General features: G+C 44.5%; 1 protein-coding gene across 4 annotated transcripts in view; it reads right to left on the reverse strand.

The window, feature by feature from the left end:
- The window catches only part of MTMR14 (myotubularin related protein 14), a 46404-nt gene that overhangs the window by 29183 nt on the left and 3641 nt on the right, over positions 1 to 13580 (reverse strand). For 2 of the 4 annotated variants that reach the window (XM_016209963.2, XM_087824988.1), the window contains exons 3-7: positions 12005 to 12113; positions 5031 to 5106; positions 4672 to 4732; positions 3050 to 3169; positions 1922 to 1995 (exon numbers count right to left, since the gene is read on the reverse strand). In XM_016209963.2, the coding sequence (XP_016065449.1) occupies positions 1922 to 1995; positions 3050 to 3169; positions 4672 to 4732; positions 5031 to 5106; positions 12005 to 12113 (440 nt within the window). Of the gene's footprint in view, positions 1 to 1921; positions 1996 to 3049; positions 3173 to 4671; positions 4733 to 5030; positions 5107 to 12004; positions 12114 to 13580 lie in introns of all 4 variants that reach the window. The other 2 variants (XM_016209962.2, XM_016209964.2) reach the window with 1 other exon arrangement.

The raw sequence follows: 13580 nt of genomic DNA on the forward strand, positions 1-13580 counted from the left end.
TTAACCAAGGATAACCAAAACTGCAGAAAATGAAATCGCAAATAAGGGGGGACCACTTTATATTATTTCGTATCCTGCTTAGCATCTTAAGCATTTTTCCATGTCAAAAAGTTAAAGCATTTTTCTACAACTATATATTTCATTCTATCAATGGTTGTACCACCATCATTTACATAATCATTATTCTGATAAATGAAAACATTTCCCACATTTTGCTGGTATAAACAGACATGATGAACATCTTTACCCCCCAATTTAGCAGGATTATGGCCTAATAAATAACTGAGACAAAAGGTGTTAACATTTTGGGAGTCTTGTAACAAGTTGCCAAAATATAGCAGAAAGGATACTGTGCTGTTGTTCTGGAGCAGTGGTTTTTAAGCTTCTAGCAAAAATAGTTTTTGTAATGAAGTCCTACTTAGAACCTAAATATAAACAAAGAACACGACGCCTGGTTCCTCAGGCAATGCAGACCTTTCCTGTTCTGCAGAGAACCAAAGCATCTCCTGGAAGCCGAGAGCCTGGTCTGAAATCCAGATCTATCTGATAGCTCCAGTGTGGACACCCTGGTTGACACACTCCTGTCCTGGAGCAGCTCTGATGTCGGCAATCATTCTCATGGAATCATTCTGGTCTGCATCTGCCCAATGTGGCTCTTAGGGAAGGGGAGCCTCCCTGAGCCTTTCCTCCCATGTACCCATCGTCTGGCCTGGTGTTTGCCAAGTGCCTTTTAGGAATGGGGCTGGTATTTTACCCTGAAATAAGCACCATTATTTCCATTTTATGGAGGATGAAACCGATGCTTAGAAGGGTTAGGGACTTGTTCAAGGATGCACAGTTCTACAGCTGGGACTCAAGCCCAGCTCTGCATGGAACCAAATGCTATGCTGGCAGAGAAGAGTGAAGAGACACTGTGGTGGAAGCAGCTGTAAGAGTACCAGGCTATCTGGGGTCACCAGCTTATCCTGATGAGGATATGCTCTCCCCACCAGGCACCAGATGAACTTGCAGTTCTAACGAGAAGGCCTCCTGGCTATACAGCAACCTGCTGTCACTGGCCTGCCCGTGCTATTGGCTATGTGGTTCCAGGATGAGGAGACAAGGTCCAGCACAGGACTGAAGGCAGATGCTGGTGCTGAGAAGCAGGAGAGATGTTTCAAGGAGAAAAAGTATGCTTCCTGCTGTTTGCTGACAAAGTTTTACGCTGCTGTTAGGGCTCCTTGGACTCCCTTGCTGAACAAAGAGGCACTGCCAGATAATTAAATGTCACCAACTGGACCAACACATCTCTAGTATTCAAAGAATACTGTCTGGGCCATACATGTCTGTGCACCAGAGACAAATGCAGCTAGCTCTGTGCACAGCAAAGTGCTCTGCAACATGGCGAGGCCACCACCAACTATGTATAACCGGGGCAGAGCAATTGTACCCTTCTACCACCAGAACAGCCTTGCAAACAGGTTTCACATCCACTCAGGTCAGAGTAGCATGATTCGCTGCTGACCCTGAGTCCTAATAACGCCTTTTTATCCCTTACCTGCACAGAGCACTTTGATGAGCATGATCTAACCTTCACAACAAAACCCTGAGCTATGCCGTTTTTGCTTCCAATGACACCTGAGAAAGCGTCAGGCTCCGAGAGGTGAAGTAACTCACTCAAGGTTGTGGCAGTGAGTGCCTGAGCCAGGACTCAATCCCTGGACCCCTCCGAGTGGAAAGCCTCTTTCAGGACAGCGCCCTACCCTGAGTGTGAAAGCCTACGACTGGGAGCCACAGTGTGCAATGCTGACTGCCACAAGATCCTTGCAGACAACTCCAGGACACTTATGTGCCTAAGTGCAAAAGGCCTACAGACAGCCTCTGAGAGCCCCCGGTCCTTGGAAGCCTGTCACTGGACTAGACCCTGAAAAGAGCTCCCTACCTGGATACGGGATGGAGAGGAGAGTGAAGTCGGCATAGCGCTGGGCTTTGTCCACCTTCTCGGAGGAGGTTACACTACAAGACAGGACACAATGTGTTATGACATCACAACACATACACACCATCCCCAGTGAGTATTATAAGAACTTAAAAGAACCTCTTGCTAAAGAAACTACTCCTCAGAGTTACAAATGATTTCCATCAGCAGTGTTTCCTTTGAACAATTAAGAAATGTAGCTGCCCCCTACCCTAACACATCAAGGGAGAGAGGTTCCTCTCCCTCTAATACTGCGGCAACCACAACAGGAACCTAAATGTGCAGCACAACCTTCCACCTAAGCCCCACAAGTGAAGGCAGCATAGCCACTCGGACCTGGAGGGCGGCGTTAAGATGAGAGCCAAATAACTTGGGGACTCTCACCTCAATACTCACTAAGGACACTTCTAAACGGGGACAAACAGCATCTGAAAGGTAAAGACTTAGGGCTGTCCTGACAGATGAAGGAGGAAGGGATAAGGGACTATTCAGATATCTGCAGATAGCTGAACTGTAACTTAGCCTCAGTATGCCTTATTTTCTAGGACGACCTCAACATAATTAAAAGTCTATTATAAAAAATAAATAAAATTTCAGAAAAGCTCCTACAATTGTATCTTCCTTACCCAGGTTCCATTTTTTCAAGTTTTGCCTTATCACATGAAGATTTGGACCATATGCAAAGTAAAAATTGGATATATACTGATTTTTGTTTGTTTGTTCCACTACAAAAGAGACTCTAATCTGCCAGATATGGTGTAGAACTTGGAGCCAAAGGAAAACCTTCAAGGGTGTCTAGGAAGAGGACGCAGCAGAGCACAGGTTAGAGACTCCTGGCTCCTTCAGTTACTATCTGGATGACCTTGAGCAAGTTACTTAACCTCTGTGCTTTAGTTTCTTGCCTGCAAGATGGGCAACACTAGAACCTGTCTTGCAGGCCTGTTTGAAGATACAATGAAAGGAAGACAGAAAGCCTACAGCACAAGGCCTGGCACGTGGTGAGCCCTCAGTAACTGCTATGTGCTACCACTAACCCGAACGCCTGTGGACACATCACCTCTGCCCATTTCACAGTGGGTGCCCTGTACTTACTTCATGCCAAACTTCACCTTCTTGTTCTCTACCATCAGGTCACAGATGTATTTCACTGACAGGTACCGAAGCAGCTTGATGTCAGAGCCTCTGACCTTATCAAAAAGATGCGTGTCGGAACTTCTGAAACAAAGAGCCAGAGGGAGAAGTTGCACTGCACATTCATTAAGAAAAGTCTGGGGGGTGGGGACCGTGTTCAAGAGCAGATGTCATTGGCAAGAACTTGTTTCCCTTCTCCAGAAGAGGGAGGAGAGACAGGGAAACTGTTTCTAGAAAAGGTGCAGAGAAGGTGACTTTCTAAGAGATTACCCCTCATCCTTCTCTGGGGTGCATTTCAAAGCAGCAATTTTCAGCCCTGAACCAGGAAAAGGCCTTTTGGCCCAGCTTGACATTAAGCCAGAAGACTCAAGGTAATCTCCAAGTTCTAAAAAGCAGCAAGCTGGTGGCTGATAGTCTTTGAGCTTCCATTAGAGTTTATATCCCTCCACCTTTATGACCATTTTTAGCCATGGCTTGGTCATAATGTAACAGACTGAGATTCTTGATGGGAGATGGACCTTTTAAAGCTATCGTATCAACTGATTGTGAAATACTAGCAAGTGAATTCCTTCTATTTAGCAGGCCTATGAAGCAGGAGAAAGATAAAATCTTCCTAATCCCCAGACTGCCTTCAGATCAGTCACACAGATTAAGGCAAAAGTAGAATGAGTCAACAGTCACCATTATTTTTTTTTAATGCCCACTGCTTAGTTGTCCCTGGCAGTCTCCTCACCAAAAACAGTGTTAGGCTGTGGAAGCCGGCCTGGCTGAGGCAGAGGTCGTCTGACCTCGGGGGAAGAGCCAAACATTCCTGAGCACAAGCCAGCACTGCTGCTCTTGGAACTAACAAGCAGAACCCCAGGCACAGTGTGATGCCTTCCAGGGACTGAGCCATGATCTGAGGCAGCTGATCTTACTAGGGTGCTCATGTGCATTCCAGAGACACTTGATACCAGTTAAAGACTTCCCATGTGGTACACACCATGCAAAGGAGCTTTTCCAAAATATCCTATAGTGTTGTTTTCTAAAAACATTTAGAAAGAAGGTACAAAGAGAGTGAACCAGCCCATCTCCTGCCTTTAAGGGGACCTAAGATACTGGTTTGCATCAAGTAATCTTATGGCACCAGTTATACAGCTGTGGAGCTTCTCGTCTCTCCATCTCTCACATGGGTACTGAAGCCCTTTCCGTGTCTCAGCACCAAGTGTGCTGTGTGACACCTGGCAGGCAAGCCGGCCGTCACCACCCTGGCCACACCCTGGAACCTGTAGGGCTTAAAGACAAACACAGGTGTCTGGGCCTTGTCTTTGTAGTACAAGGAAGCCCAGGGCTGGGACATTATCTCTGGGATCCTGATACAGAGCCAGAGTGAAGAAAGACTGCTCAGGTATTCAATAAAGTCAGCTGTGGTGTGAAACTATGTGATGGACTTCAACAACCCCATTTCATGGACTTGACAGTGGGAAGAAGGGAGCCAATCCACTCACCTGGGCCAGGGATGAATTTGAATCAGTATGAAAATGGCCACCACTGGTCAGACACCCGACCCCAAAAGCTCAGACACATAACAACCTGGCACTGACCGAAGAGCACAGTCCTCCTCCGTGATGTCCTCTGCATCCGCCCAGGCATCATCTGCACCCCCTGCCAGAGAAACCTGTCTGTCAGCACTGAGGTGGTGGCATGGGCTCCACCCAGGGGCTTCCCAACCAGCCTCATTCCCCACCAGAGCTCCACCCCTACCGGCAGACCTTGTGTCTTTTCAGCACCAGACGTCCCATATGCTGGCAGTCTTCCATCCCAAACATTGCCTCAGGTGATAAAAGGCCCCTAGTCTCTCCCCAGCTCCTACCCCTCTACCTACACCACTGTGGCCGGTGGTAGAGGTTCTCTAGGACTGGGCTCTTGCTCTTAGTAACAGAGGACACAGCTTAACATTCACCTGAGAAAATATAGTTGTAGCCAGTACGTCCATACAGCTCCCCCCATCCAGCCAGTGTGGCTGACCTGCAAATGTGCTGCGGGAGAAAGAGAATTTCCAGGGTCAGATAGTTTTTTAGGGTTTTGTTTTTTCCAGCTTTATTGAGATATGACATTATGTAAGTTTAAGGTGTACAACATGCTGATTTGATACACTCATATATTGCAAAATCATTACCACCATAGTGTTAGCTAACACCTCCATCATGTCACATAATGAGCATTTCTTTTTTGTGGAAAAACATTTAAGATCATCTCTCTGCGTCCCTGTTCAGGTAGCTCAGTTGGTTAGAGCATCGTTCCGATACACCAACATTGTGGATTCAATCTCCGGTCAAGGCACATACAAGAATCAACCAAAGAATGTATATAAGTGGAACAACCAATTGATGCTTCTCTCTCTCTCTCAAAAAAAATCCTCTCTGTGATTCTCAAATATAACTATAATCACCATGCTATACATTAGATCCACACAGAACTTCTTTGTCTTATTACTGGAGGTTTATACCCTTTGACCAATAGTCAGTTGGTTTTCTGAAGTACGCAGTCAAAGGAACACTTGGACTCCTGATTCTTCTAAGCCAGCAAAATGGGTGCAGGGACACTCACCGAAGTTTAATCAGCACTGCGGCCACAGCAGTCAACCTGAAGTATACCTAGATTTAGATTTAACCTACAGCCTCTTTCAAGGGGGTAGCTCCCCAGGTGAGTGGCACCAGAGTGTTACTAACTGTAATGGACATATTTAGTGGTTGTCACATGTGTACTTGGGTAAGGTTTGGTGGTTATCACACGTGTATATGTGCTGGGCATGGTACTGAAACATTTACACCATCTTTTCACTGTTTTCACAATGAGCCCATGAGGTAGATGTGGCAGGTGGCAGGCTGCTTCACAGGCACAGGGAGGTGAAGTGACGTGGAAGGTCATACAATGAGTAGCTGAGATTTGGTCTAGAACCACCTACCTCCAAAGCCTGTGTGCTTATGGTTACCTGGAACTGTGTAGTGCTGGACGAGCAACCTTTGAAGCAGGAGGGCCAATTATGGGAGAAATATATGTTTGTTTGTTTTTAAAAAGTTATTATATCTTCTCTCTCCCCTGTATCAAGGAAATGTCGTAGCTAGAGATGTGCAGTCAGGGTGGCTGAGAGATTACACTAGAGAAAAAGGAAGCTGCAAGCTGACAGAGAGGGGGTGAAGCCATTTCTGAAGGGGTCACACAGTCTGGCAATGTAAAGTGGGTCTCTAGAAGACCACAAAATACTGCCTTCTCCTTCTCTACCTGTAAGATAATGGAAATGGTTGTGTGAGTCGGAACTTCAGGCATTCTAAGGTAGTGGCAGCCTGGGGGAGGGGGCCGGGAATAGAAAAGCAAATATAATCTGGGCAGAGTGGGGTGCTTTTTCAGTGCTGGGGGCAAGAACGGAAGGTCGCCTAAAAGTCTAAGGGCTTGGGCTGGAATTTCTGCTGGCCTAAGCAGGATGAACTCTGACAGGAGCTGCTTAACTTTTTCTAGGTCCAAAAGCATTTTGAAAACCTGATGAAAACGATAAACTTTTTCCAGAAAAAAATGTACACACCACACTTTACCTACACTTCAGGGGTTTCTGGACCCTCCTCCCAAGTGCATCTATGGACCCAGCTCTAGCCCTTGTTAAGAGCCCCTGTGCGAAGGTGACCGGACAACAATTAGGAGCAGCAAAGTTGAGAGCAGCAGCAGGGAAGTATCAACCCCCAGGCTGAGGACCCCAAGACCCTAATGATAAGTGGGGAGGGGTCTGATTCCTGAAAGCAAGACAATGGGGCATGTGGCTTGTTTGAGCTCTACTGGCATGTGTTATCAGGCCCACCCTCCCCATCAGCTAAGCGGCTGGCACCAAATCCACTCGTCTTTGCCATTTTTCTGTAAAATAGTTTCAGAGCACACGCACACCCCTCTTTGAGCTCTGAGGCGTTTCTTGAACTGCTGAAGGTTCAGGTACCTCTTTCTGCCCTGTTCTCCAATCCCTTTGATCTGTACTTGTCCTCTGGTAACTGAGGCAGCCAGAGAACTAGTCAGGAAAAGAGTAGCTAAGTTGGCCTACTCATCAAGTGGGACACCAACCTCTGTGGGAAGGTCCTGGGCTGGTGTCGGGGAGCTGTACCCCACTTCAGAGTCTAACTCCTGACGGCTGCTCCCTAGCCTCAAGGCTCCCATTCATAACTCATCATTTCTGCGCCTGAAGCTTAGCTCTTAACTGGAAAAGCGGGGTGCACTCTGAATGCTCTTCATTTACCTAATTCTGAATGAGGAATACTGCTCTGTATAATTCGCTAATCTAGCAACCAACTCTGGCACTCAGAATAAAAGTGGCTGACCTCTGCTCCCCATCTCTTAAGGGGGGAAGCAAAGAGAAAGATGATTTGTCCTAATTTTAATTGTCTAAAAAACAGATACAAGAGTTAAGAAAAAAAATGGCATGGGAGAACATAATACCCTTAAATGCTTAAACTGAGGTTTAAAAAATATTTAATAATATATCTTATTTAACCTACTATATCCACAATATGTGAACATATAATCATTTTTAAATTATTAATATTTACATTCTTTTATTAAGTCTTCAAAATTTGATATGTATTATAGCACATCTCAACTAGGATGCTTTATTTTCAGCATTTAAAGGGAAATATACTGCTTCTCGGCCTTTTGGCTAAGATCAAGTGTAAAGGGAAATGTAGTCCTCTCCCAAAATAAAGCTGTGTTTAGCTAAAAAAAAGTCCTATAAAATGTAAATTAATTGAAATAAAATAAAATTAATGAAAATGGAAAAAAACAAGAAAGCTAGGGTAGCAATACTTATACCAGACAAAATAGACCTTAAAACAAAGGCCATAACAAGAGACAAAGAAGGACCCAGCAATCCACTTCTGGGTATTTATCTGAACAAAACCAAAACACTAAATTGTAAAGACATATGCATCCATATGTTCATTACAGCAGTATTTACAATAGCCAAGATATGGAAGCAACCTAAGTGTCCATCAACAGACGAATGGGTAAAGAAGTGGTGAGTATATACAATGGACTATGACTCAGCCATTAAAAAGAATGAAATCTTGTCATTGGCAACCACATAGAGGGATCTAGAGGGTACTGTGTTGAAATAAGACAGACAAATGCCATATAAATCACTTATATATGTAATCTAAGAAACAAAATAAACAAGCAGACCAGAAATGGACTTGTAGATACAGAAAACATTTTGGCAGTTGCCAGATGGGTGGGGGTTGAGGGGATGGGTGAAAAAGGTGAAGGGATTAAGTATAAATTGGTAGTTACAGAATAGTCATGGGGTTCTAAAGTACAGCATAGGAAATGTAGTCAATAATATTGTAATAATTATGTATGGTGTCAGATGGGTACTAGATTTACTGGGGTGTTCACTTTGTGAGTTATATCAATGGCTAATCACTGGGTTGTGCATAATATTGTACATCAACTATAATTATAAGTAAAAATTTATTTAAAAAAAATAAGGTACAAACTTCCAGTTATAAAATAAGTCATGGGGGTGTAATGTACAGTATGGTGACTAGAGTTAATAATACTGTACTGCATATCTGAGAGTGGTTAAGAGCAGAGATCTTAAAAATTCTCATCCCAAGAAAACAAAATTGTAACTGTAGTGAGTTAACTGGACTTATGGTAGTGATTACTTTGCAATACATACAAATAATGAGTCGTTATGTTGAACACCTGAAACTAATATAATGTTATGTGTCAATTATACTTCAATTAAAAATAATAAAGAGCCCTGGCTGGTTTTCTCAGTGGTTAGAGCGTCGGACCCCAGGACTAAGGGGTCCTGGTTGGGGCCTGTTCGAGAGGCAACCAATCGATGTGTCTCTCTCATATCATTGTCTCTCTTTCTCTCCCTCTCCTTCTCCTCCTTCCCTCCCTCCCTCCCTCCCTCCCTCCCTCCCTCCCTCCCTCCCTCCCTCCCTCCCTCTCTCCAAAAATCAATGAAAAAAAATATCCTTGGGTGAGGATCGACAACAACAATAAAATAAGTAAAATTAAACATTTAGTTCCACAGTTGCACTAGCCACACTGAACTGAGCTTTGAAGGAAGCAGGAAGCAAGCACGTAACATACTCCCCTTCCCCAGGCCGGCAGAGGCAGCTGCCTCTGAAGTACTGTTGCAACAGGCTACCATCATGGCACTGGCAACCAAGTGCCTGCTGAGTGCCACACATCTCTGAGGACCGCGTCCCCATTTCACAACAGAAGAGATTCTTGTTCCTTTCCCCGTCTCCCTCTCAACTGCTTGTTCGCTAGTCTGCCTTCCCCACTCACTGAGCCCCATGAGGACAAGGACTCTTACTCACCTGTCCTCCTAGAAACTAGCACAGGGCCCACTACTGCTTTATCCAAGAGCAGCAACTTCCTGCTGAGCTTACACGTACATGCTGGAGGGCACTTTGCAAGGTGCTGGGAGGACAGCAGTAATACAAGGCCTCTGCCCTCAGAGGGATTACAGCAGAGAAGAGGAAATGACAGACATTCAAACACACAATTAAAATAAAGCATATGTAAGTAGGTATTAAGTGAACACAGACTGAGTCAGGGGAAGCTAACAGGCATAAAATGGTATCACACTGCCTGGACAAGAAGGTGCAAAGGAAGCAAGCAGGATTAGCAGAAAAACCCTCATTAAGATTTAAGAACACCAAAGCCTCCTCTGAATAATCCCTCCAACTCATCACCCTCCCTCTGAAATCAGCTGGCTTATGGCTCTTCTCTCACAAGCCAGCTTAGTCTGTAAGTGCTAACAATCTGTCATTCAGCAATCCCACTAGACTAAGCCATTCAGTGTGGCATTTCCCAAATGCATCCAGGAAAGTTCCTTACTCATGGTCTGCAGACATATGAGTGAGAAATACCAGACCTGACAAAGATACACAGGTCTCTCTGCTAGAGCACTCCTCAGAGCCTTTACTGCGTCAATGTTTGCGTATCAATGTACCTTATGAATCTGGAACTTGGGGGTCAGGTCAAAGCTAGCATGCAGTATTTCTCAGTCTTGTTGGACAGGGAATGCTTTTCACAAGTATATCGTTAAACTACTGTTCTAGGGAGTACACTTTGAGAAACACTGGTTTGAGTATTTCCTGTGTAACTTCTAGTGACAAGCACTATGCTCCGCAGAGCAGTGGGCTTTAAACTAGAGTTCTGGTAACTCCCAGGAACGTGAAAACTTTTCAAAGGGGAAAATAAATAGCTTTAAGATGATCAATTTGGGGGACTTAACGTCCATACATACTTTTCTCTAAAATTAACTTGCCCAAGGAAGCCTTTGGCTAAATCTCCCTTCCTACCTCTCCTTTCACATTTGCCCTTCTCCCACTTTACAAAAGAAAGACACAAAGGGACAGAAACAAGACTCACATCCCTTCTCCCCACTGTCTTATCTGGCCCTGCCCTGGCTCTGACCCACTCACACTGAGTAACTGCAGCTGGAGTCTGTAAGCCACTGGGGTGTAAGCTATACAGCACAAGCACTCAGACACCTGCTAAATCACTAAAGAGACTGCATCCTTGCTCCCCTCACCTCCTGTAGTCTCTTTACTTTAAGTCTACTCTTCCTGGACTAATTTACCTCAAAATGCTACTTCCATCCTGTATTTGCCTGCTCAAGAATCACAGTGGCATCTGGCCGGCATGGCTCAGTGGCTGAGTGTTGATCTATGAACCAGGAGGTCACTGTTTAATTCCTGGTTGGGGCACATGCCCAGATTGAGGGTTGGATCCCCCAGTAGGGGGCGTGCAGGAGACAGCCAATAATGACTCTCATCATTATGTTTCTCTCTCTCTCTCTCCCCCCTCTCCCTTCCTCTCTCTGAAACCAATAAAAATATATTTTTTAGAAAAAAGAATCACAGTGGCTCTCCTGGCCAATGCAAACACCTTGGTCAGCATTTAGCCTCCTGCACTCAATCCCTTCCATCCTCAGCTCTGACATGTACCTTCCGCTCCAGTCAGGGAGGTCTCATGGCTTCTTGTTCCTGCCTCCATGCCCTTCGCATGCTGTATCACCTGCCTGGAACACCCTCCCACCCCTCTTGCCAATTATTATTCTGCTTATTCTCCAATGCTCTCAAGCTAAGTCCTGCTCACTTCATGAGGTCATCAGTCTGCCAGTTCACACTGCTGCCCCTCTTTGGTGAGTTCCCCTTACACCACACCCTATGACTCTAAATTACAGTGTGGTAGCCTAAAGTTTTGGTATAGGTTCAAATTCCAGCTCTCTAGTTGTTTAAAGTAAACTTGGGGAAATTATTAACCTCTTTGAGTCTCATCTGCAAAATGGGAATATCAATTATACCAAAGATGTATAAAAGGATAGGTGAAATGAGACCATACTGGGGAGTTAAATTAACAAGTCACTAGAATATAAGCTCCATGAGGGTAAAGAGTTTTGTCTATTTTACATACTGATGTAACTTAAGGCTTGAAACAGTACTTAAAGCATAGTACACATCTGATAAATACTTGGTGAATTATGATTGAAAGAATGAACAAACAACAATGTAATAACTCACTTGATCTAATCTATTCCATAAACCTTTGATGTAGGCATGATTATTATTTCCATTTTATAGAGGAGGAAACTAAGGTCTTGCACAGGCAGGAAACAGAGCAAGGATCTGAACCTAGGCAGTCTGGCTCTGGAACACAGAGTGGGGTACTCTGGTGTGATTATCCCTTCCCAACCTAGGCTCATCCTTGAAAGTGGTTATCAGAATTGGTCTGTTTCTCTTGCCTACTTTCCACAGCACCAGGTAATACTTGGCTGGCAAAGGCCAAAAACAAGATTATCCTACACTTTGCATTAAGTCAGTTATCCCAGAAGAGGATCTCACGGAGTGTGGGGCTATGGTGTGGTCTTACCTTGCCCTTGTACAGGATCACTGGGCAGACAAACCGTCCTCTGCACCTGGCTGTCTTGCTGCGGTTAACGAGGTCTTGCAACTTGCTCACTTGCACGGTGCTCTGAAACCTGACGCGTGGACAAAAGAGGCAGGTCAGGCTGGTTTCTAAGTGAGCATGTGTGGGTGGTAAGTGTTTTCACAAAGACCCCATGCTAGGTCTGCATGTGTGTGTGAATACTCATTTGAAATTTAGTAAGTGTTCTAATTCCTAAATTCCAGATCATAGATATGTTTTTCAGAGGGGGAAAAAGTGCTATATCACAGGTATTAAAATTTCAGTCATCCTTATTTCAGAACCTTTAAGATGAGAAAAAAAGCCAACTATTCTGAAGACATGGTATATAAAATAAAGAAACATACACAGCAAACTGATTGTTGATTACTAGTTTCTTCCTCCCACAGTAAGATAGCAAGTGCTCTCGGGAGCCTCTGGAAATCATAGGGCCATTTTTGCTGGAACAAAGGAGGTGAAAGAGAAGCTTTTTTTGGCTTTGAGAAGTATAGTAGTTATTGCACTGGTTTGGTAAGGGAGCTTCTAGAACACGAAAGAGTCAGGTTTAGAAATGAGCTACAGCAAGTCACACCTCATCAAATCATATCAAATCAGTAGATACCCCAACTGACTTTCCCTTAGGTCACACGAGCAGTTCCCTCTGTGCCACAAATGCCTTGAAACTACATTTGATTCTCCCAGGTTGAGTCCTTCCATTGAGCAAACTCTCCGCAAAACCAAGGTGGAGAGCATGCTAGTATGTCCCTCCTAGGGCTCTGTGCAGCCTTTTAATGTACAGGCAGGCACACTTATTCTCGTTAAGCTAGTTGGTGGTTTATTTTCCTGGTTCCCCTACTCAAAGAACCGACTCGGTTTCCATCCAAAGTTCCTGTTTTTATTTTTATTATCTCTTGGCCTTAGGATCTTTTTCTTACAGTGCTAAGCACTAAACTGTGTCTGGCACAATTCTCACATTTGAATGAATACGTGTAGGCTTGTGTATTTATGTTTGTCTTGCAGGACTGAGCCCTTATCCTATGCAATCTGATGCATCTCTGGGTAGATAGTGTCAGAATTGAGTTGAATTGTAGGACACCCAACTGGAAACCCCCTACCCCCACAATGGAAATGGGCGCAGAACTTTAACCACTATCCCCCAAAGCCTCATCTGTACTTCCCTAATTCTTGCTCTTGTTACACTGTCATTGCTTATTTATTGGTTCTGTTACCCACTAAACCTAAGAACAGGGACTTCATCTATCTGGTAAGACTTCCAAATGGGTCCGAGGTCTGCCACATGGCAGGAGCTCAACAAACATTTATTGATAAACCTATGTCTTGGCTGTTCAGAGGTCCCTGTCCAGGCTTCTATTCCCAGATGATGGGCTAACCTGGGGAGGTGTGTTAAGAGGACTTAACCACTTCCTCGATCCAGTTCTACCCTGTGTAACTCAGTCCAATTAGTGTCATACTAACACCAAAGCCAGATATGTAAAGAAGCAAAAATTTCTACTCCTTCCTACCTAAACATGCATATACTCCC

This window comes from Miniopterus natalensis, chromosome 15 (assembly GCF_054644295.1).
Source record: "Miniopterus natalensis isolate mMinNat1 chromosome 15, mMinNat1.hap1, whole genome shotgun sequence".
NCBI lineage: Eukaryota > Metazoa > Chordata > Mammalia > Chiroptera > Miniopteridae > Miniopterus > Miniopterus natalensis.